Source organism: Carex rostrata, chromosome 27, assembly GCF_964058835.1.
Source record: "Carex rostrata chromosome 27, lpCarRost1.2, whole genome shotgun sequence".
Classification (NCBI taxonomy): Eukaryota; Viridiplantae; Streptophyta; class Magnoliopsida; order Poales; family Cyperaceae; genus Carex; species Carex rostrata.
Genome location: NC_135944.1, coordinates 4566270 through 4589445, shown reverse-complemented (window position 1 = coordinate 4589445; position 23176 = coordinate 4566270). Strand labels below are relative to the sequence as shown.

Below are 23176 nucleotides of genomic sequence, written 5' to 3'. Positions count from 1 at the left end.
GGATATAACTGGTCCACTATTAATTACTTTAGAAATATCTCAAGCACCTGATAGCACCCCATAAATTCTCTTTTGGAGGTAATTTCCACAGGACCGCAATACCTATTCTTTTAAAATCAAGTAGAAGCCATTCTCTTCAGTTCCTCTGAAATCAAGTATCTAAGCCAAGCTGCTTGGTTTGGTCTTGCTTCCTGCAACTCAATTGTTTTCCTTTTTTTTGAAATCTTGTCAGCAGCTGACAAGTGTTCAATTGTTTTCCTATGTAACTTGCTTTTATTTATTTTGTCGGTTAATTTATATTTACTTAACAAATTCTATCGATTTAAAGTTCTGTCTTTGCTTAATTGAGTTAGAAGAACTAGGATCCGTCATGGGCCTCTGATCTCTTTTGGTTCAAATTGACTTTGGATCGTTGTAAATTATCTTAAATAGTTATAATTATCGATTAATTGACTGTTCGGAGATTAGATCTGTAGGATTTAATCACATAAATCATAGTATCCTAACCATGTCTTGGAAAATCGGCCGAGTCAGAGCGGAATAGGCCAGAGGGGCTATAGCCTATTTAATTTGATCATCTCTGCCTAGTAATATTATTAATAACTGAAGTAAACATCAGTTTGCTTTCCAGCTGCCTGCTAGCCTATTTAATTAGATCATCTTTGCCTAATAATATCCTCTAATTACACTGATGCATATTTCAAAACAGTGAGCGAGACAAATGGCTGAGGTGGCTGTGAGAATTGTGCTAAACAAGCTTGCCGATGTCATAGTGAATGAAGCACAATTCTTGGGTGGGGTTGGAAAAAAAGTCGAACGGGTGAATCGTGAGCTAAACCGAATCCAGTGCTGCCTGCAAGATGCAGACTCGAAACGAAAAGGAGATGCAAGAGTGCAAAACTGGCTGAATGAACTCCGTGATGTGGCCTATCGCATCGAGGACACAACCGACACCTTCTTTTGTAAAGTTGGATATACAGATGCCACCTTTTCGCAAAAACTCAAGAGACTATGCAACAAGCCATGGGAGGTGTATTTCCTCCACAAGCTTGGCACCGAGCTCGATGACATTCTAAATGTACTCAACGAGATCTCTAAGAGCAAGGTTACCTATGGTATTAGTGACCTGAAAGAGAAGAGCGAGGGAGAGGTTGGTGTCGTAATGACTAATCGGAGAGCTACTTATCAAGAAGTCGATGAAAGTGAAGTTGTGGGCATGCAGGCTGACAAGAACAATATTCTCAAGCTGTTGGATGCTGATCAAATATCAAGGCGAGCAGTCATAACCATCGTGGGTCCTGGCGGTGTAGGAAAGACTACCCTTGCACATATGGTATACAGAAGGTAAGTGTCGAATTTTCTTTTCAATTTTGTTTTACTGCTATAAATAATTATTTTGAAGAATTAATATTTGGTCATTGCTTCTCAACTTTTTAATAATTGCTGACATTTTAGTAATACATAATTCCAGCGCTCATTATTGTTCAAAAATAGTGCTACAAATCAATCTAATAATATATCTTGTTTGCTTGTCCAACCAGTGCCAAGGAAAGATTCGACTATCATGTAATGCTGTCAATCTCTCGGCAATACATTCTAACTGATATCTTGAGAAAGATGATCAAAGAGGATAAACATTCTGTACCAGACAACCAAATAAAAGATGATCTGGGAGATTTAATCAACAAGGTCAAAGAGTTCTTAAGTAACAGAAGGTATCTGATTATTCTAGATGATGTGTGGAATGATGATCTGTGGAATCAAATAAAAGATGCATTACTTGATGACAAGAACAGTAGTCGTGTTCTGATGACTAGCCGGAATATTGAAGTTGCTAGATCATCTGACCCCCAGATGGCACCACATGAACTCCACATCTTAGATGATGGAGAAAGCCTAGATCTTTTTCTCAAAAAGGCTTTCCCTTATCAAGAACCTGGTACAAAATGCCCTACCGATCTCCTTAAGCCTGCAGCCAAACTAGTAAATAAATGTAAAGGGTTACCTTTGGCTTTGGTAGTATTGGGTGGTATTCTTTCAACTAAAGAACCATCCACCGTTGCTTGGGAAAGGGTGTTGCAAACCATGAATTGGCACACAGACGGCAAGGACTGCATGCTAATCTTAGCAATGAGCTATGAAGATATGCCTTATTATCTCAAGGCGTGCTTCAAATATGTTGCTTTCTTTCCTGAAGACCATGTCATTTCTGCAAAATGTCTAATCAGAATATGGGCAGCAGAGGGGTTCATACCACTCGAGGGTAGGCCAACAATAGAGATAATGGCTGAGGACTGCCTTGAAGAACTTTCTAAAAGGTTATATCATTTATTTTGTTATATTTATTAGGTCTCTATAAAAATTATTGCAAACTTTTTTGTCACAAAATAACTACTTTATATAACACACTTATGTTACACTGGATATTTGCTCCAAATTTTTCTTTTTTTAATAGAGTAGACGAAGTAGAAATTTTCCATAAAAATTGTATCTAGAAACAAACAATAAGATCGAGTGAAATGGAGTATAAGACGAACAAAAATAAGCTACAAGGCCTTACTAATACTCTATACTACAATATGCATTATTTTCCAAAAAAATAAGGACATACAAATTTCATAAATTTTATATTTTAATTTTGTTTCATCTTAATAAGGAACTAATTTAACTTTATCTATCGATTTTGGAACTTTTATTACCACTATAATTCTTTCAGTATTTTCTAAATTTTTTATAATCCAAAATTAATTCAGGAGTATGATTCAAGTATCAAGCCGATCCATGAATGGTATGATCAAATACTTTCAAGTACATGATCTTCTCCGTGACTTGGCAATTCATGAAGCTGAGCAAGAAAACTTTGGTACGATCTTCTCACAAGCATCAGCATCAGAAGTCAAAATGCCCAACAGAAGAATCCGACGTGCATCGATTCAAAACCAACAGATCAATACACAATTCATGAAATATTTTGGGGCAAGTATTCGTTCCTTATTTGTTTTTAATAAAGGTCGTGTGAGCTTACAGTGCTCAAAATTTAGGCTACTTAAAGTTCTAGAATGTGTGGGTGTTGATAGGTTTCTAAATATTCTATTAAAATCATCACATGAGTTGATTCACCTAAAATACTTGGGAATTCGAGAGGGCAGAATTGACGTCTCCTCATTATCCTTCCATCATATGAAGAATCTCGAAACCCTGAATGTGCAAGGTGATTTTAGCAAAGAATGTAATGTTGATGCCTTATGGAGAATTAGTACATTGAGACATGTACGGTGTGATGATCCCATCATGGGACCAATATCAACATCTACAGTAAGCAATCTCAAGACAATGCAATGGGTAAAGCCTCGGAAATCATGGGCTAGGAAGTTGCCCCTTTTAAACAACTTGCGTAAATTAGGTGTTCGTCATGTTGAGGATTGGGTTACAATGACCAATTTACTTAAAACACTACATTCTTTGGTGTCACTAAAAATCAACTCTTATAATATCCCAGTGGAGATTGCTTACCCAAAAGCACTACCAAATTATGAGAGTTTGCAATCCTTGTACTTGAGGGGACATTGGTCCTCTAATGTCACCTTACAGGCAAGCTTATTTCCACCACAACTCATTAAATTGACCCTTAGGAATTCTAAATTTGAGCAAAATCCAATGTCAGAACTTGGAAAGTTGAAGAGCCTAAAGAAACTTGTCATAAGGTATGTGTTCAGTGACTCGTACTCGGGTCCAACAATAATTTGTTCAGAAGGATTCCCTGTGCTACAATACTTGGAACTAACTTGTGGCAGTAAAGTGAAGAAATTAACGGTTGCACAAGGGGTCATGCCAAAACTTACATACCTCAAAGTACCTAAATATACAGAGCTTCACCTGCCTCCTGAGCTACAGCATGTGACCGTAGATTTCAATTACTCATAACTTTTCCTTTCACTCTTTTGTTTGTAATATGTGACAGTATTATTTGTGATATGTGGTTACTTAAAAAAAATGCTTCATTTTCTTGTTTTATTTTTATTTCTTTATTATATTATAATGTTGTACTTTTGAAATCTCCCTAGGAAATTAATAAACTCGTCCCCCTCCTTAGATAATAGTTCTTAATCATGAAACATAATCAATTAAATTAATCATATATATATATATATGCACGGTGGGAGCCTAGAATACTGAAATAATTTATTGTTGATTCTACATCTACGCGCGAATTACTGGATACAAAAATAATTTACTGGTCAAATTAATTACAGACAGACTCGTAATTTACAAATGGACATGGTTTCAGTCAGAAAGGGTCCTACCTTAATTACCTTTATTAGACCGTCCAGTGGACCCCACTTGTCAGGTCACAAGGCTAAGGAGCACCCAAATGTGTCCCCTTAATAACTCTAAACTTCCCCATTTTTGTTCACACAGTAATGTTTCCAGCCCTTTCTTTTTTATTTCTCATATTACTCTTTGACTTTTCCTTTGTTCTTTTCATCAAAATTCATGCTTTAATTAAATTTTATAATTTTATCATTATTTTTATTCTTGAAAACTGAAACCCTTCTTCGTACTTTTACAAAAATTGCTCATTTGAAGGAATTATTTTTTTTAAATTCCAAGAATATTCTTCATATTTAATTTAGGGTTCAATACATACATATAGAAATTCCACTGATGTTGAAAAGGAATACTACGTCAAGTCCCTGAATTATCTTCTCCACCAATAACAACTAATTCTATTAACAAACTTTTCAAATTCTTAAATATAAAAAATATAAATTCTTTATTTTAATGAATGTTACGTCGACTGTTTTTTGAATAGTCTAGAAACCGTGCTATGGTAACTAAAAAAAAGTAAAAATTTTGCAAATAAAAAGATAAAATCTAGTCTCCAACCACATTTTAATATGGATAACATGTTGAGCAGTTCAAATCGATTGTTTGGATTTAAAAAACAGAGGTAAAGAATTTGAAGCACAATAAAACATAAAAGACATGAGAAATTTTAACCCTTCTCGTGAAATATTTTCTTTAAATCCCATCTCAAATTCTAATATTGTCAATCATCCGAGGCATCTTGTGATTTAACATCATAGAGAATATATACTTGCCAAACATTTTAATTATGTCGCATAAAACAACTAGTTTTTTCAATTTGCTAAAAAAAGTTCTCTATCATCCAAAGCTGTTGCTTAGCATAGAAATTTAGAATTGTGAAAAATAAGGGTAGAACGGTAATATAATAAGGTTACGTAGAGGTCGGAAAGAATGAAGGAAGAAAGAGTAAGGGTAGAATGATAAAATAATATTTTATAAACTAGAAAACACAAATTCCATTAGAAACTGATAGGTCATGGGCCACAAAGCCCAATAACGGCCCAATAATAGCTTAGCAAAAGAGCCCAAGATTTATCATTTCTTTTGTAAAAGATAATGGCAGTTGATATAAACATATATCATTAAATCGTTTTAAATTCGATTCAATAAACTTCTTGTACTCGCCATTTTACCTTAATATGTTTAATTTAAGCTCAATTCAATTTAATTGAAAACGTGGGAGAGGAGTAGAATTGATTTGTTTATATTCTCAAAATATCAGCACTCAAAAAATAAGGAGAGGTCAAGATGTAACAAGATAACAGGTGATTGATTAGTCATGAACTGGTAAAATTGGATGATGAGAAGATATCTTGATTGGCGACTATTGTAGAATTGAAGATTTGGGTTACGAGTTAAGAGTTGAAACGAGAAATGGTCAAGCATAGATTCCAGTCTGATGTGTAGATTTGGGAGCTTAACAAAATGCACATCAACTGTTTGGTGAAATGCTCCTGAAAAGGGTTGGTTCTGAATATAATAAATTTGATTATCAACATATACTTTTTGTTTAAGATAATACATGTAAAATCATAAATAAATTATCTTTATGTTACACAAGACGTTGTACTATATATTATCTACCCCTTTTTTTTTTTACGAATTAGCATTGCTGTGGCATTCGGCCGATTCAACTGGCAACAAGGTGAAATAAGGATATTGTAATGGTTAGTTTTATTTGATTTAACTGAATTAATTTATAATGGACAAAATAGTTAAAATTATTTGGTTTATTTAATTTAGTTGAGTACAAGAAATTAATGTCTAGTATCTACTTGCAGAGGTAGAAGACCCCTGAAAAATGAGCCTAAATGAGATAGAACTCAGTATGGGCCTATTGTGATTACAATAGGCCCATACTGAAATTTTCGGCCCCCGTGGAATTTTAGGCCCCAGTCCAGTCATGAGTCAAATCATGTCATCTCCATTTATCAAGTAGTTTAAAACGAAGATATTAGTATAATTCATTTGACAAATGAAATAAATACAAAATAATTTCAGGACCAATGTGCAAATGTCGCAAAATCTCTTTGGAACCACACATTTTTCTTCAAGATATTGTCGACTCGACGCGGTTTGACCCGTGGAATTTTAGGCCCATGTGCAGTGACACTCATGAGTCAAGTCATGTCATCTCCATCTTTTTGACTTTCAAGGAAAAGGAGTGCACCATTATTTTTCCTTTTGGATAGAACTGGTCAACTATTAATTACTTTAGAAATATATCTCAACCACCTGATAGCCATATATTCTCTTTTGGAGGTAATTTCCATTTTCCACAGGACCGCAATACCTATTCTTTTAAAATAGAAGCCATATATTCTCTTCAGTTCCACTGAAATCAAGTATCTACGCCAAGCTGCTTGGTTTGGTCTTGCTTCCTGCAACTCAGTTGTATGTGCTTCAATTGTTTTCCTATGTAACTTGCTAACTATTTAATTTCTCGGTTAATTTATATTTACTTAACAAATTATAACGATTTATAGTTCTGTCTTTGCTTAATTGAGTTAGAAGAACTAGGATCCGTCATGGGCCTCTGATCTCTTTTGGTTCAATCTGACTTTGTATCGTTGTAAATTATCTTAAATAGTTCTAATTATCGATTAATTGACTGTTGGGAGATTACATCTGTAGATTTTAATCACATAAATCTTAGTATCCTAACCACGTCTTTGAAAATTGGTCGATTCGAGTTGACTCGGCCAAGTCGGAGCGGAATAGGCCAAAGGGGAGCCAATTTTTGCTGTGGTGGGGAACAGCTAGTGGTCCATATTTGTGTTTCAGTGTTGTCTGAGAATGAATCTTAATAAACTATTTAAACAAGTACTTCACAAAAAATATATATAATTAGTAATAACTGAACTATACATCAGTTTGCTTTCCAGCTGACTGCTAGCGTATTTAATTTGATCATCTCTGCATAGTAATATCCTCTAATTACACTGATGCACATTTGAAAACAGTGATCCAAAGATAAATGGCTGAGGTGGCTGTGAGGATTGTGCTAAACAAGCTTGCCGATGCCATAGAGAAGGAAGCACAAGTCTTGGGCGGGGTTGAGAAGAAAGTTGAACGGGTGCAGCGTGAGCTAACCCGAATCCAGTGTTGTCTGAGAGATGCAGACTCAAAATCCAAAGGAGATGAGAGAGTAAAGAACTGGCTGAGTGAGCTCCGTGATGTGGCCTATCGCATCGAGGATGCAACCGACACGTTCTTTCTCAAAGTTGGATATAAGGATTCCAGCTTTTTGCAAAAACTCAAGAAGCTGTACAAGAAGCCCCTGGAGGTGTATTTCCTCCACAAGCTTGGCACTGAGCTCGACAATATTCAAAATGAACTCGAAGAGATTTTTAAGAGTAGGGTCAACTATGGAATCAGTGACCTACAAGTCGAGAGCAAGGGAGAGATGATCAACATGCCTCTTCGGAGAGCTACTTACCAACAAGTAGACGAAACTGAAGTCGTAGGCTTGGAGGCAGACAAGAAGAATATTCTTAAGTTGTTGCATCCTGACGAAACATGTAGACGGGCCGTGATAACCGTAGTGGGTCCCGGAGGTCTCGGAAAGACAACCCTTGCAAATATGGTATACAAAAGGCAAGTGCAGAATTTTCTTTTTCAACTATTTATGTTTTAGTTAATGAGAAAAACAAATACAACAATAATAACAACAACAATAAGAACACATGTTAGTCTAAGTTGCTATGTATAGCAACCATCAATTGGTACTATTATTTACAACGATTTTAAAGATTTACTAGTTTGTCCTAACAACTCAATTAATCAATAATGTTGAAGTTGCAATGATGACTAGTGTTAAAAAATCATGCTAAAAATCTATCTAATAGTGTAACTTCTTTGCTTGTCTCACCAGTGCCAGGGCAGATTTCGAATATCATAGAATGTTGCCAATCTCACAGCAATTCAGTCTTGTTGATCTGTTGCGAAAAATGATCAGTGTATGGGAGAACCATGATGTGGAAGATTTAATCATCAAGCTCAAATGTTTTTTAAGTAGTAAAAGATATCTGATTATTTTAGATGATGTGTGGGAGGTTGACTTGTGGAATCAACTTAAAGATGTATTGCCTGATGTCAAGAATGGGAGTCGCGTTCTGATGACTACCAGGTCTATTGATGTTGCAAAATCAGCCGAATCCAAAATGGCACCATATGAGCTCAACTTCTTAGATAACAGGAAAAGCCTAGATCTCTTCCTTAGAAAGGCTCTCCCTTATCAACAACCCGGTGAAGAATGCCCTAGTGATCTTCTGGAGCTTGCAGACACACTATCAAAGAAATGTAAGGGTTTACCTCTGGCTTTGATAATTTTAGGTGGTATCCTTTCAACTAAAGAACAATCCTACTCTGCATGGGAAAGGGTGTTGCAAACAATGAATTGGCACTTAGATGGCAGAGACTGCATGCAAATCTTAGCAATGAGCTATGAAGATATGCCTCATTATCTCAAGCCATGCTTTCAATATCTTGCTTCTTTTCCTGAAGACCATATGATTGCTGCAAAACATTTGATCCAAATGTGGATAGCAGAGGGGTTTATACCACTCAAGGGTAGGCCAACAATAGAGATAGTGGCAGAGGACTTCCTTGAAGAACTTTATAAAAGGTTATATCATTTTTTTTCTCCTTATTTTAATAGACATCTATACAATATTATCGCAAACTTTTTTATCACAAATTTTGATAGCGGATATATACTCCAATTTTGTTTTATATATCTTAACTAGACTCATTAGTTCTCAAATTGACAGATGCAGTTAATTTAGTCACTTATTAAGATGCACTGAAATTCAAATTTACAATTAATGAAATTGTTAGGTAGTTTTTTTTTTTTTGAGAAAAAATGACTAATATTGCAGTTTAGAGTATTAATTAGTAAGGCTTATTAATTAGTATTAATAGTGACTAATTAATTAGTATTAATTATTTTTTGAGAAAAATAATGACTAACTTTAGCTTATTTCTGTTTGTCTCATACTCCATTTCACTCGATCCATGTGTTTCTTTTATTATCATTGTAGTTCTTTCAGTATTTCCTGACATATAAACTAAAATTAATTTAGGAGTATGATTCAAGTTTTAAGCCGATCAACGAATGGTTCAATCAAGTACTTCCTAGTACATGATCTTCTTCGTGACTTAGCAATTCATGAAGCTGAGAAAGAAAATTTTGTTACCATTTTCTCTCAAGCAACAACATCAGATGTCAACAAACCCAACAGAAGAATCCGACGTGCATCGATTCAAAACCAAGACATCATGAATATGCGATTCATGAATTATTTAGGTGCAAATACACGTTCTTTGCTTCTTTTTGTGTTTGAAATGCATAATGTGAGCTTACAGTGCTCTAATTTTAGGCTACTTAAAGTTCTAGAACTTGTGGGTGTGGGTCTTACTAGTTGGCTTGGTACGGAATATATATTAAAATCATCACATGAGTTGATTCACCTAAAATACTTAGGAATTCGAAACAGTGGAATTCAAGTCTCCTCATTACCCTTTCATTGTATGAAGCATCTTGAAACCCTTAATATAGCATACATTAATGATGGAGATGCTAATGTTGATGCCTTATGGAGAATTGCTACATTGAGGCATGTACGGTGTCGTCAAGGCTATTTCATTGGGCCAATATCAACACATGCAGTGAGCAATCTCCAGACCCTACAATGGGTAAAGCCTCATAGAGCATGGGCTAGGAAGTTGCCCCTTTTAAACAACTTGCGTAAATTAGGTGTTTATGAGGTTGAGGATTGGGTTCTAATGAACAATTTACTTGAAACACTACATTCTTTGGTCTCGCTAAAGATCAACTCTGGTAATCTCCCAATGGAGATTGTTTACCCAAAAGCACTCCCAAATTATGAGAATTTACGATCCTTGCACTTGGGTGGAAAGTGGTCTTATAATGTCACCTTACAAGCTAACTTGTTTCCACCACACCTTATTAAATTGTCACTTGTGTATTCTGAACTTGGGCAAGATCCAATGCCAGAACTTGGAATGTTGAAGAGCCTAAAGAAACTTTGCTTATCTGATGTATTTAGTGATGTTTACTCGGGTCCCATAATATGTTCAGAAGGATTCCCAGTGCTACAACACTTGGAACTATTTTGTCCTCAAGTGAAGGAATTGACTGTTGCACAGGGGGTCATGCCAAAACTAGCTTACATTGAAGTAAGTAAACATATAGAGATTCACCTGCCTCCTGACTGCTGCACCGGTCGTTAATTTTAATTTTTTTAGTAATATCTATCAGTGAGCACTAACCTTTTTTGTTTAATTTTTGTTCGGGGAGAAAGGTCTATGTATTATTTGTAATATGCTTCCTTGTATGAAATGCATCGTTTTCTCTTTTTATTATTTATTTTTATTTTTTATCTTATGTTAATTGTACACTTTTGAAATTTGCAGATTTGATTCCTTGAGCTTGGCTGTTCATTGGGTTCAATTTATTTGGTTTTAAACTGAACCAAAAAAGTTTGGACTAAATGGTTCAGTATTTCAGTTTAATTGGACCAATTCGGTTCATTTTTTGATTTAGTTCAGATTTTTTTATTTGGTTCAGTTTAGAACTGTTCAGAATGGATTATACTGAACCAATCGAATTAAAGCATTTAGTGAACCCTAAACCCTATTACATATATATATATGATCTAACATTATCTACCTTCTTTTACGAAGAGCTATGATTATCATATATACATTTTGTTTATATAATACAAGTAGACGCTTAAATAAATTAACTTTATGTACACCAGAAGTTGTACTATTATCACCTTTTTCTTCTACAAATTAGCATTATTGTCGCATTTGCGCGATTCAACTAGCAGCAAGCTGAAATGAGGATATTGTAATGGTTAGTTTTATTTGGTTTAACTGAATTAATTTATAATGGACACAACAGTTAAAATTGTTTGATTTATTTAATTTAGTTTAGTACGAAGAAGGCCTAGTATCTACTTACAAAGGTAGAAGGCCCCTGAAAAATGGGCCCAGATGAGATAAAGCGTAGTATGGGTGGAGAAACAGGCCTCACATATCCTTCAAAGACCTGTAACTTTCTAATACTACGGCCCCTTCTTAATGACTGAAGGATTAAAAGTTCGGCAAAATATAATTAAGAAAGAAGATTTAGTAGAAATTATATATATGTTTTTATTTGTAATGATCAACTTATCCCTATATTATTGTTTTCATGCAAAATAAGTTAGAAAGTGTTGGTTTTTGTTGTACTTATGAACGTTCATTAAAAAATTTAAATAAAAAGAAAATATTTTTATGTATAGTCAGAGGCAGAGTAAAACATAACTAATGAGAGTAATCCAACTTTATTTTCTTATTTTTTTTGTTTTTTGTATGATTTTTTATAAATTTTATAGTAAAATTTTATGCTACTTTAAAATTGATATTTTCCGTAGAAAAATTGTAGTTGATTGACTTTTATATTTGTTTTTTATCTTTAAATTTGAAAGTCTATATTCACCTCTATGTATAGTACTAATTAAATGTATACCTTTAGGTATTATTGTGGACACGTGTTTAAAGAATTAATAATTATGGAATTGTCATTTGTCAAGCAGTTTAAAACGAAGATATTAGTATAATTCATTTAACGAATGAAATAAATAAAAAATAATTTCAGGACAAATGTGCAAATGTCGCAAAATCTCTTTTGAGCCGATTTTTTTTTAAATACCCATCTAATCAATAAATTAAATAAAAATGCCCAGGTTTTCACCAAAATTATAAAAATACCCCCCCCCCCGCGGATAAAATCCGCGCTCCGGATTTAATATTCCCACCCGCGCATATTATCCGCGCCCCGACCATTAAATTAGAGATGCGCTGCACGAATCCTGAAGTCAATGGGCGGCCGCGAATTAAAGGCTGGAAGCGCGGAAATTATCTGCGGGAGGGCCTTTAAAATAGGATATGCACGGATCTTGAAGCAGCCTCCTTTCTTCTCCAAAACAGACCCGCCTCTGTCTGCCCTGTCCCGTTTTCTTCTGTCACCAGAGCCGTGAACACCAGCCGTGCTCCGGCAAATCGGACCCGCCCCGCCCCTCCTTGCTCCGCCCCGATCTTGGTCTGCCCTGCCCCGCTCCATCTCTCCCATCTCGGTGATTGTCCCCTTTCCCACCTCTTTGTGAAAGGCGAAAAAAGAGCCGTCGGGCGTTACCTTCGACTGCCATAACCGGTGTAGCATCTCCACGACTCTACTACTCAAGAAGGGTAAGTAATTTTATGTCAATTTTGAGTTAATTTGATTGAATTGTTAATGCACGTAAGATGTTCGATGAAATGCATGTAAGATGTTTGATAGATTATTTGTGATATGTCAATGTCAAATTGTTAGTATATTTAGCCCAACTCAAGAACGGTAAGTAATTTTATGTCAATTTTGTGTTAATTTGATTGAATTGTTAATGCACATAAGATGTTCGATGAAATGCATGTAAGATGTTTGATAGCTTATTTGTGATATGTCAATGCCAAATTGTTAGTATATTTAGCCAATTATTGTCATATGTCAGATGTTCGACGAAAGACGTAATGGAATTTTATAGGAATTATTTGTATTAATTGAAGGGATGTATAGAATTATTTCTTTTTTTACAATATGATTGTTCAAATGACATGAGTGGAAGAATAATATTGGTACCAGAGTGTTGGTACGTATTGGTAAACATTCCATGATTTTTCCATTTAATAATTGTTGTCCCATTATTAGCATAACACTATTACATAATGTAGAGTAGAATTAGAATGTTGATTTATGAATTACTCTTGAACAAGTTGGTGTATTAAAATTTAATAGTTCAAAAGTACGCTTCTATGAACATGAAGGTATATTCATTGCAATAGTTTACTTCAAAGGTTAGACTTTGGTGGAAATTTGCTAAATAGTTGGATTTTATGTGTTATTCATTTTGAATGGTTTCACACAAATAATAATAAAATAATAATTAAAAAAATAGGAATAAAATATAGAGATGTTTATTTCTTTACTCCATGTTTTGTTGTGGCCTAAAGCTAAGGAGGCCTAAATTGGTTATTTCAACTTAGGCCGGTCAAAATTATTTATGTTTGGTTGAGGTCTAAAGTTAAACCATAGCTTAAACTATTCCTTGTTTGGTTTAGAGTTGATGGAGGACTAAAGTTTTAAAAGCCTAAATTGGTTAATTATTTATAATAAGATACTAATTATATAATATTAATATATTAATAATAATTGTAATATATTATATATTATTATAAAATTTATTTAATATATTAACAATATAAATATTAATTATATATTAATAATAATTATTAATAATAAAAAATTAATTGTATAATTATAAACGTATGTGCACAGTAAATACGTATATGAACAGTAAAAACGTATGAGCACAGTAAATGAACAGTAAATACGTATATGAACAGTAAATACAACACATGAACAGTATATACGTATGTACACAGTATATGAACAGTAAATACGTATATGCACAGTAAACGAACAGTAAATACGTATGTGCACAGTAAATGAACAGTAAATACAATACATGAACAGTATATACGTATGTGCACAGTATATGAACAGTAAATACGTATATGCACATTAAATGAATAGTAAATGAAAAGTAAACGAACAGTAAATACGTACATCCACAGTAAATGAATAGTAAACAACAATACGTAAAAAAACCTGATTTAGCAGCTGAACAGTTCTTCTCTTCCTCCTTCCTCCTCCCTCTTTCTCCTTCCTCTCTTCTTCTCCTTCCTCTCTTCTTCTCCTTCCTCTCTTCTTCCTTCCTCTCTTCTTCTCCTCTCTTTTCCTTCTGCTTCTCTCTCTCTTTCTGAAGTTAGAGGTCTATTTATAACAAAAAATTGCGCCAAAAAAAAATAATAATAAAGGACCCGGAGCGCGGATTTTATCCGCGGGGGGGATTTATTAATCCGGGGCGCGGATAAAATCTGCGGGGGGGAATAAAAAATACGGGGCGCGGATAATATCCGGGGGGTGGTATTTTTATAAATCTGACAAAAACCTGAGCATTTTTATTTAATTTATTTATTAAATGGGTATTTTTAAAAAAATCGGTCTTTTGAGCCACACATTTTCCTTCACGATATTGTCGGTATAAGAAAAGAAGGACACATTTAATTTGAGTTAATTGTGAGCACGCGTGGAATTTTGGGCTCATGTGCATTGACACTCATGAGTCAAATCATGTTTCCATATTTTTGACTTTGAAGTGAAAGGGGTGCACCATTATTTTCCCTTTTGGATAGAACTGGTCCACTATTAATTACTTCAGAAATATCTATTCTTTTGGATGTAATTTGGATGTACTCATCAAACCAACATTATACTAACAAAATTTCAAATCAAATATGGGAAAATTGTATTTGAATTTTCTAAAATTGAATTGACACTTGACAGGATAATATTAATGAATATCTCAGTGCATGTCATATATATCACAAAGCAAACTGCATCTGTATACATTTAAAATTAATTAAAAATATATAAGAAAAAGAGAAGCCATACATAATTATTAATCGGTGACTCAATCTTAAACATAATCAACTAAGAGTTGGGCTACGGTACATCACAAAGTAAGGCGAGTATTTTACTTCACGTCTATATTTTTAATTTCAAAATTCAAAACGTCGATCCGAACCGTTCAAGTTAATCTCCATATTTAAAATGTCAATTAGAAACTTTTTACTATTTTTTAATTTTTTTTTAAATCACTGATTTCTTATGGTCCACGGTTTTTGGCATTTAATATTATTTTTTTACGGTTTTGTACTTAACTAAAAATAGTAAATTTTTGCAAATAAAAAGATAAAATTTGGTCTCCAAGCATATTTTAATATAGAGAACATGTTGAGTATACAAATAAAAGGATTACGGCAGGGGGATCCCCTATCCCCCATGTTATTTGATATTGCAGTTGATGTACTCCAGAAAATGGTTGAGGTAATTAATCAAGCCGTTAATAACAGGATATCATCCAAACTACGCAAGGCGGTGATAATTCACCAATATGCAGATGATACGATATTCATCGTCAGAGATGATAACACATCTCTTATATCCTTGAAAATAATTTTGAGATTATTCACGGCAATTTCTGGTTTGAAGATAAATTTTGATAAAAGCTCCTGGATTCCGATTAATATTCATCCTGCGAGGATACCAGTAATATCAGCTTTGTTAGGACGTGTTCAGACACAATTCCCGATTAATTATCTGGGACTACCCCTTACAATTAAAAAGCCAAACAAATCGGTATACATGCCTCTCATTGAGAAAGTGGAATCTAAATTCGAGGGCTGGAAAGGTCGTTTAATCTCAAGAGGGGGCCGACTTCAGTTAGTCAATTCGGTTTTAAGTTCTATTCCAATTTATTTCATGTCATCATTCTTGCTACCGAAATGGGTGATTAATAGATTGGATAGAATCCGACGAAGCTTTCTATGGGGACAGACAGATACAAGGAAAGGAATCTCATTGCTTAAATGGTCTGAAGTGTGTTTACCAAAACAAAATGGAGGTATGGGAGTTTCCAATTTACTCATACGTAACATTTCTTTATTATTGAGATGGTGGTGGCGACTGTATCAGTTCCAGGAATCCCTATGGGCGGAAACAGTGATCAAGCTTAAATCAACCACTTCTTCTCAACAGCAACACAGAATATGGATGTGTGAGGGATCCTTTTTTTGGTTGCAATTGCGTAAAATCAGGCCTTTGTTTGATTGGAGCACGTATTGGCACATTGGTACAGGCAAATCTATATCGTACTGGTTTGACTCATGGTCCTCACCTACACGGGCAACAATTGATAAACCGGTACCAGGAAACCGCAAATGGTCTTTATACATGGCGGTACAACAGGGAGTTCAAGATAACTCAATTCTCAACACGACATCAGTAGATAGGATTCAGTGGCGATGGAGTAATAATAATGAATACTCGGCAAAATCATTCTATGATGTCAGAATTGCAGCCGGCCGAACACAGTGTCAGTTCCAATTTATTTGGCATTTGAAAATCCCACCTACAGTTAAGGTCTTCTCATTTCTTTGCATTCATGATAAATTACTTACTCATGAGTCAATGATTAAAAGGGGATTCCACTGTGAAACTAGATGTGAGGTTTGTCAGATAAACCCTTTAGAAACTGCTCTTCATCTTTTCTTTCAATGTCGCTCAGCACGGATATTTTGGCATCGCTTCTCTACTAGTGCAGGGTTTCAAATTGTGGATCATGGCAATACATTACATAACACAATCTTAAACTCACAAAATTTTGGCAGAGGCCGTGTAGGTTCAAAAACATGGGGGATCTTTTTCTTCGGTGGTTGTTGGCATTTATGGAAAAATAGAAACATAATCATTTTTGATGGCAAAGGAGCTCATCCGATGGTTGTTGCAGATCAAGCTATGCAGGAAGTGAAGCTCTGGATGAAATACTGCTAATCAAGATATAGATGCGCTGTACTTTACCAATTTCATTGTATTGCTGTTATTTGTTGTATTGTTGTTATTTACCAATTTCATTGGACTATATATACTGATGTAACTCTCTGATAGTCTCTATCAGATTTTTCAAAAAGAGTATACAACAAGAATGAAGAAACGTACGTAGAGGAAATCAATTATTTGGATTTTGAAAACAGAGATAGAGAATTTGAAAAACAATGAAACATGAAAAACATGAGACATTTTAACTCTCTCTTTTTTTTAGATTATGATAGTTGCTATCAAATTACAGAAATAAATAAAACAAAAATGGAAAAAACAACAGATATGAGCAATGTTGCAGCCATAGGCGAGCTTCATCCGAGACAGCCTGTGGTTTAACAACATAGAGTCTATATACTGCCAAACATTTTATGTCGCGTAAAACAACTAGTTTTTCAATTTGCTAAAAAAAAAGTTATCTATCAACCAAAGCTGTTACTTAGCATAAAATTGTGAAAAGTAAGGGTAGAACGGTAATATAATAAGGAACGTACGTAGAGGTCCGGAAGGAATGAAGAAAGAGCAAGGTTAGAATGGTAATACAATATTTTATAAAAGCCCAATAACAGTCCAATAATAGTTTCAAAGCAAAAGAGCCCAAGTAAGAATTTTCATTACTCTTGATATAAACATATTACATATATCATTAAATAGTTTTAAAATCGATCCAATAAACTTCTTGTACTCGGCGCTATTTTATCTTATTATGTTTAGTTTATACTCAATTCAATTTAATTGAAATGCATGTGTGAAAGGAGTAGAATTGATTTATTGATATTCTAAAAATATCAGCACTCAAAAAACGAGGGGTCAAGATGTACCAATTGAATGATCAATCTCAGTCATCCATCATTGATCGAGAGATTAAATTAAGTATATCATAGGGCCTTTAGTTTATTTATGACAAAGCAACAGTAGATGTCAACTGTTCAATAACTAGGCACAGTACCAATAGTACAAAAAACTAGCCGTTAGGCTTTGTAATATAAATAGAACTTAAAGCTTGTAAAGAGATAGAGATCAACACAAAAATTCATTTTTACCATAAATCATTATCTTTATCTCTTCTCTATTTTCCTCTAAAAATCAACAAAGCTCACTGTTACCAGATCATTACATTTACATTTACCTGTACCTTTGTTTACTTTTTTTATTAATTAATACATTTATAATTCTTGTATCTTTTTTTCATTCACTACTACAGAATTTCAAATCTGCACCGGTTTTTTTTTACATTTAAAACCGGTTTTCAAACCGGTGCTGATCGGGCCGGTGCTGATTCCATCGATTGATTAGCACCGGTTTAAAACCGGTGCTAAATGTAATGCAACAACACCGGTTTTTACGTAAAAATCGGTGCTAAATGTAATGAAACAACACCGGTTTTTACATAAAAACCGGTGCTAAATGTTATAAGCTAAACCGGTTTCTTCATAAAAACCGGTGTTATAAGCTATATTCAACACCGGTTTTGTTAAATAACCGGTGTTATATATCAATTGAATTGTCCAGTAATTTTTTTTTAGAACCAGTTTTTATCGCAAATTTTTTTTTATTGTTTGGAATTTGGTTTTACATTAGGCTAGTCTCCGAATTTGCTAGCCATAAATTAAATATTCACATGTATAAAATATAGAATGGACAAAACATTATACAAATGAAACAACACATGATTTAAAAGTATCATCTTAACTAAATTTGATAGTTTCAACAAAAACAAGCTAAGATAATATCATCTCTCACACTATCTTAACTAAAACAAGCTAAAATAACTTCATAATCAATTACAAATATTTTTCCACAAAGAAATTAGTTCATATTGCCTGAAATTGTTTAAGATCTTCCATCGAATACGGCGACGAACTTAAGCACTGCATGAAATTATATTAAATTGTTAATTTAGATGTTAAACTTCATGAACTTAAAGAGAATTGCATCAAATTAAATTTAACTAGTACCTTATTTTCATATCTCAAAATATTCACACATGCTTAAGGGGGGGTTAAATCAATTTTCTTCTTCTTGTTCCTCTTGCTCTTTTTCGAATTAGAGCTTCTGGAATCACCGTTGACATCATGTGACAGATTGAGGATGCCAAGTTGTTGCATCCTCTCCTTATTAGACTTGATCCTCTTTGCCATGACCTTTTCGTAACCCACTAAAGTTTGATCCATCGCTTCAGATTCCATCAACGGATTAATTCTCATTTGCATTTATTTACTACAGATTAAGAAAGAGGTAAATTAGTGCTTAAGTGAATCAAATTTATATGCTATGACTATCATAATTTGTCTGATCCGTTGCCTACAAAAATGATTCACTGTTGTTTATATATAAATGTTAGATAAAAGAAAACACAATTCATATCATATAAATTAATTGGCTGATCCTACTCGGGAGAAATACAACTGGAATAAAGTAGAAAATTTGTTATTTGCCGATTTCACGCTAAGAGTCTCTTTGGGACATTTCATCAAGCAACTTGTGTGCACGGTCAAAGATTCCCAAATAGCACATTCACGTTCACAAATGTGGTACCAAAAAAAGTGTTAAGTGTCACCGCGATCTACCAAAGGCTAAAATTTATGGCCTAAATGCAAAGCACCTAAAGAAGCTCATACAAGAGGGAAGAGCACTTACCATGTAACTTGTTGAATTTCTGACAAGAAAGGGCTCGAGAACTTGTTTAGGCACCACGTGTTAAGTGTAGCCGCAAAATGGTTGGTCCAAGCAACAATGTCTCTCTCGGGCGCTGGCTCGGATCGAGTCTCTCTACGGCCGGTGCGGCGGCTCCATCTTGGTGCAGGAAACGAGTAGCAAGGGTTTAGAGGAGCAATTCAGAAAATTTTGTCTAGAGAGGCTCAGATCGGCAGGTGCGGCAAAGGAGTAGCAAGGGTTTAGCGGAGCCGCCAAGAAATTTCAGAAATTTTTGAATGATGGTGCGGGAAAACCTTGAACTTAAAGAAATTTAGAATGAGGGTGCGGAGCAAATCATATCACCTAAGGTAACAGGTTATTTTTGTTTGTATCCAGTCCGTTTAAATAAAATATGCACAAATATTAAAGGACCTGTGTGTTTTATGAAAAGGATGGATTGACCCAAAATGCAATCGGACAGTCCAAATATAAAGCATAACTATTTTGTTACCTCAGAAGATATGGATTCGAGTGAGAGAGCGCCAGTCGAAATTTTTTCTCAATTTTTGAAGATAGCTGTTCAAATTTGGAATTTTTTTTACAGCGGTTATTTAAAGAAAAGCTATGTTGATACTTGATTTTTTTTTAAATTGCAAGATCTCGTTCATTTTTTATTTATGAAAAATATGCTGTAATTATCATAAATAATATTTAAATTATAATTTTATTATTGTATAATTTTAAAAATATGAAATGAGTACGTGTTCAAATTAAAAAAAAAAATTGTAGTCACATAAAATAACTTAACAAATATAAAATAAATTGTAACATAAATTGTAAAATAAATTGTAAAATAAATTGTACTAATCAATGACCACAAATGGAAAATAAGGTTAATTTTACAAATGAGAACAAAATTCAAAACTAAACTACTGGAGCTCACTTCGGATCCACTTCAAATTTAAATCTTCCGGCACTACAGTAGAATAATTTAAATATAACAAATATTTAAAATTAATTGAATTATTGTAAATTAAAATTAATTGATGATAAACTATTTAAATGTATCTCGACTAAAATTCAAAAATGATTGTCAATCCACAATTAATCCTTCTTGGTGATCGGATCGCATGTAATTTGCTTCATCGATATCGTCATTTGCATGTTCTGCAGGTTACATGCCAACAAAGAATGGAGGAACTTCGTCGAAATAATCATATTCTTCTTCGTCTATGACATTTTCAATACCGACGATACATCTTGTCCCATGAAGAACAACATGCCATTTAAGGGCATTGTCGGCCGGGTCAAGGACGTAGAATATTTGATGCGCTTGTTTGGCAAGTGTGAACGGGTCATTAACATATCCCAAATGCTCTTTATGCACTAGAGTAATTAAACCCGTATTTATCAAGTTTTACACTAGGACGGTATCGATCCATTGACACTTAAATAAAGGAATTTTAATGTTAATGTAATTTAGTTCTCAAATTTCTTCAATAAAACCATAATATGAACTTGACATGTCTATTGGCCGAGAATCTTTTGATCTCGAGAATTCTTTCGACCAATCTACTAATGTCACACCAGTATTTTGCATGGTACTCTTGTCATCTTGTTTTTTGGTGTAAAAGATGTACCCATTGATGTCATATCCTTGGTACGTCCTCACAAGCCATTCGGGTCCTTGCGCTAACATTGCATCTGTTACATACAACACCGGTTAATAATAATAAACCGGTGCTAAATGTCTAACATACAACACCGGTTTATTTTCAAAAACCAGTGCTAAATATACAACACCGGTTATTTAAAAAACCGGTGCTAAATGTCTAACATACAACACCGGTTTATTTCTAAAAACCGGTGCTAAATATTCAGCACCGGTTTTTAGAAATAAACCGGTGTTGTATGTTAGACATTTAGCACCGGTTGTAAGTTTAACCGCTACTAAGATACATACAACACCGGTTTTGTCAAATTCGGTGTTGTTTGAGCGGTGTAGATTTGAAATTCTGTAGTAGTGATTACATTTACATTTACCTGTACCTTTGTTTACTTTTTTTATTAATTAATACATTTATAATTCTTGTATCTTTTTTTAGTATCTGGATCAGCTTCCCCAATTGAATAAGACAAGAATATCATCTGTTTTTTTTTCTCTAAAAAGTAGGTTAAGAGGTTCAATTTTAAACGAAAATCATGTTGTATTATAATTTGAGTATAATTTAAAGTGGAAATATCTCATTGATAGTTCATCACACACATAAATATTACAAGGATATATATTACAAATTTGTGTGTTTTATTTAATCTTCAGTATGTTCCCTCTTCCAAATGGCAAGAAAAGAAATAATTTAAATTATCAATAAAAACAAAAATATTCCAAAAACATTACAGAAATTGTTCGAATATTATGCAAAAGTCACATGGAAGTCCTTGTAGAGAAGGATAACTTTTGTAAAAAGTGGACAAAATTTGAGGCCCAAAATAGTAAGAATTTTATAAAAATAATTTGGGATTCAGATCCAGTGCAATACCTTACTGGGTAGAACGACATATGAGTCATCGATATTATTCTGGCACGAATCTCAAAACAGTAAGGTATGCAATTATATTCTTGTCTAATTCAATTCATTCCAAAAGTTGACATCCTTTTCGTGCTTTAACCTAAACTTAATTTCAATAGGGCATTTTATACACAATTGCATGCCGACTATATTTTGATCGCTTTAATTTTGTAAGAACAAACTCCGCATTCTCCAATTTACCCAATTCACTTAACATTTCAATAACAATTAAATTGTTCTCTAATTAAGCTCTTTTGGTCAACGATTTCAGATAACCCAGTGTTTTTATTGCATCTGTAACCCGACCTGCTTTCAGATAACCCAGTGTCAAATGACGGTAAGTAATTGCATTTGGTTTGCACCCATTTGCATCCATCTCCATTGCTTTTTCTATGATCCCGAACAGGAAATAAACTGACAAGATTGAATTGAACTCATTCGTTTGATCTATTTTGAAAAATGCTATCGCAATCCACCGCAAATCCATCTCGCATCCATCCATGAAAGAATTGCCAAGTGGCAGCCTCTCCAGCATGGACGTCAGCATGTTGTGTCCCAATCCATGTACTGACGGAGGGGGAGGTTTCTGATTGCAACAGTGAGGGTGGAAGAGTGGTGCATGAAGCGAGAAAAGATCCTCCTCCATTTCTTGCTGTGTTGATTCTTGTTTATGGTGTTTAGTAGTCTTAGAAGGGATTGCATTTCTCTCTCTTTCTCTCTCTGGAGCAATCTGTCGAGCAGTTGGTGTGTAACAGAGGAACAAATAACAAGGGTAGAACGGTAATATCATATTTATGAATCGGAAATGAAAGGTAAACTTTTTGTGGAAAAATAATGCAAAGTGCTATTACTGGGTCAAAATGCCCAATAACGGCCCAATAATAGTCTTGAAGCAAAAAGGCCCAAGTGAAAAGAAGGCGTAGTTCTGCTGTTTGAATATATTGTTTACATTGATTACATATGCTTATATAGGCTAATTACTAGCCGTTGTTATTTCCGAATCTACAATTAGCTGCTTGTATAGTTGTATTGCTAAAAACATAGCTTCATT

At 34.1% G+C, this 23176-nt stretch overlaps 3 protein-coding genes across 8 annotated transcripts in view; all 3 read left to right on the top strand.

Moving 5' to 3' along the window:
- The window catches only part of LOC144544913 (putative disease resistance protein RGA3), a 59941-nt gene that overhangs the window by 17295 nt on the left and 19470 nt on the right, over nt 1–23176 (top strand). The gene's annotated exons all lie outside the window — the stretch shown is intronic.
- LOC144544916 (disease resistance protein RPP13-like) lies at nt 91–10790 on the top strand. Of its 6 annotated transcripts, none has more exons than XM_078293465.1 (4): nt 91–204; nt 710–1344; nt 1542–2318; nt 2754–3966. In XM_078293465.1, the coding sequence occupies exons 2-4, from the start codon at nt 722–724 to the stop codon at nt 3922–3924; spliced, it is 2571 nt and encodes an 856-aa protein (XP_078149591.1). In that variant the 5' UTR covers nt 91–204; nt 710–721; the 3' UTR covers nt 3925–3966. The 6 variants fall into 6 exon arrangements, with proteins under 6 accessions (XP_078149591.1, XP_078149594.1, XP_078149593.1 ...); XM_078293467.1 differs by lacking the exon at nt 91–204 and adding an exon at nt 9792–10790 and having other exon boundaries at nt 586–1344; nt 2754–3077; XM_078293470.1 differs by lacking the exons at nt 91–204; nt 710–1344; nt 1542–2318; nt 2754–3966 and adding exons at nt 6653–6762; nt 7332–7965; nt 8243–8995; nt 9453–10790.
- Nucleotides 6734–23176, top strand: part of LOC144544764 (putative disease resistance protein RGA3) — a 35513-nt gene continuing 19070 nt past the window's right edge. The window contains exon 1 of the mRNA XM_078293324.1: nt 6734–6759. The gene's annotated coding sequence lies outside the window, so the exon portion shown is untranslated. The remainder of the gene's footprint in view (nt 6760–23176) is intronic.

What these genes read in the sequence shown, in the direction of transcription:
- LOC144544916 (XM_078293465.1), top strand. Translation starts at nt 722, where the DNA reads ATGGCTGAGGTGGCTGTGAGAATTGTGCTAAACAAGCTTGCCGATGTC. An exon ending in GCACATATGGTATACAGAAG is followed by an intron (nt 1,345 to 1,541) that starts GTAAGTGTCGAA and finishes TTGTCCAACCAG; the next exon opens with TGCCAAGGAAAGATTCGACT. An exon ending in CTTGAAGAACTTTCTAAAAG is followed by an intron (nt 2,319 to 2,753) that starts GTTATATCATTT and finishes AAATTAATTCAG; the next exon opens with GAGTATGATTCAAGTATCAA.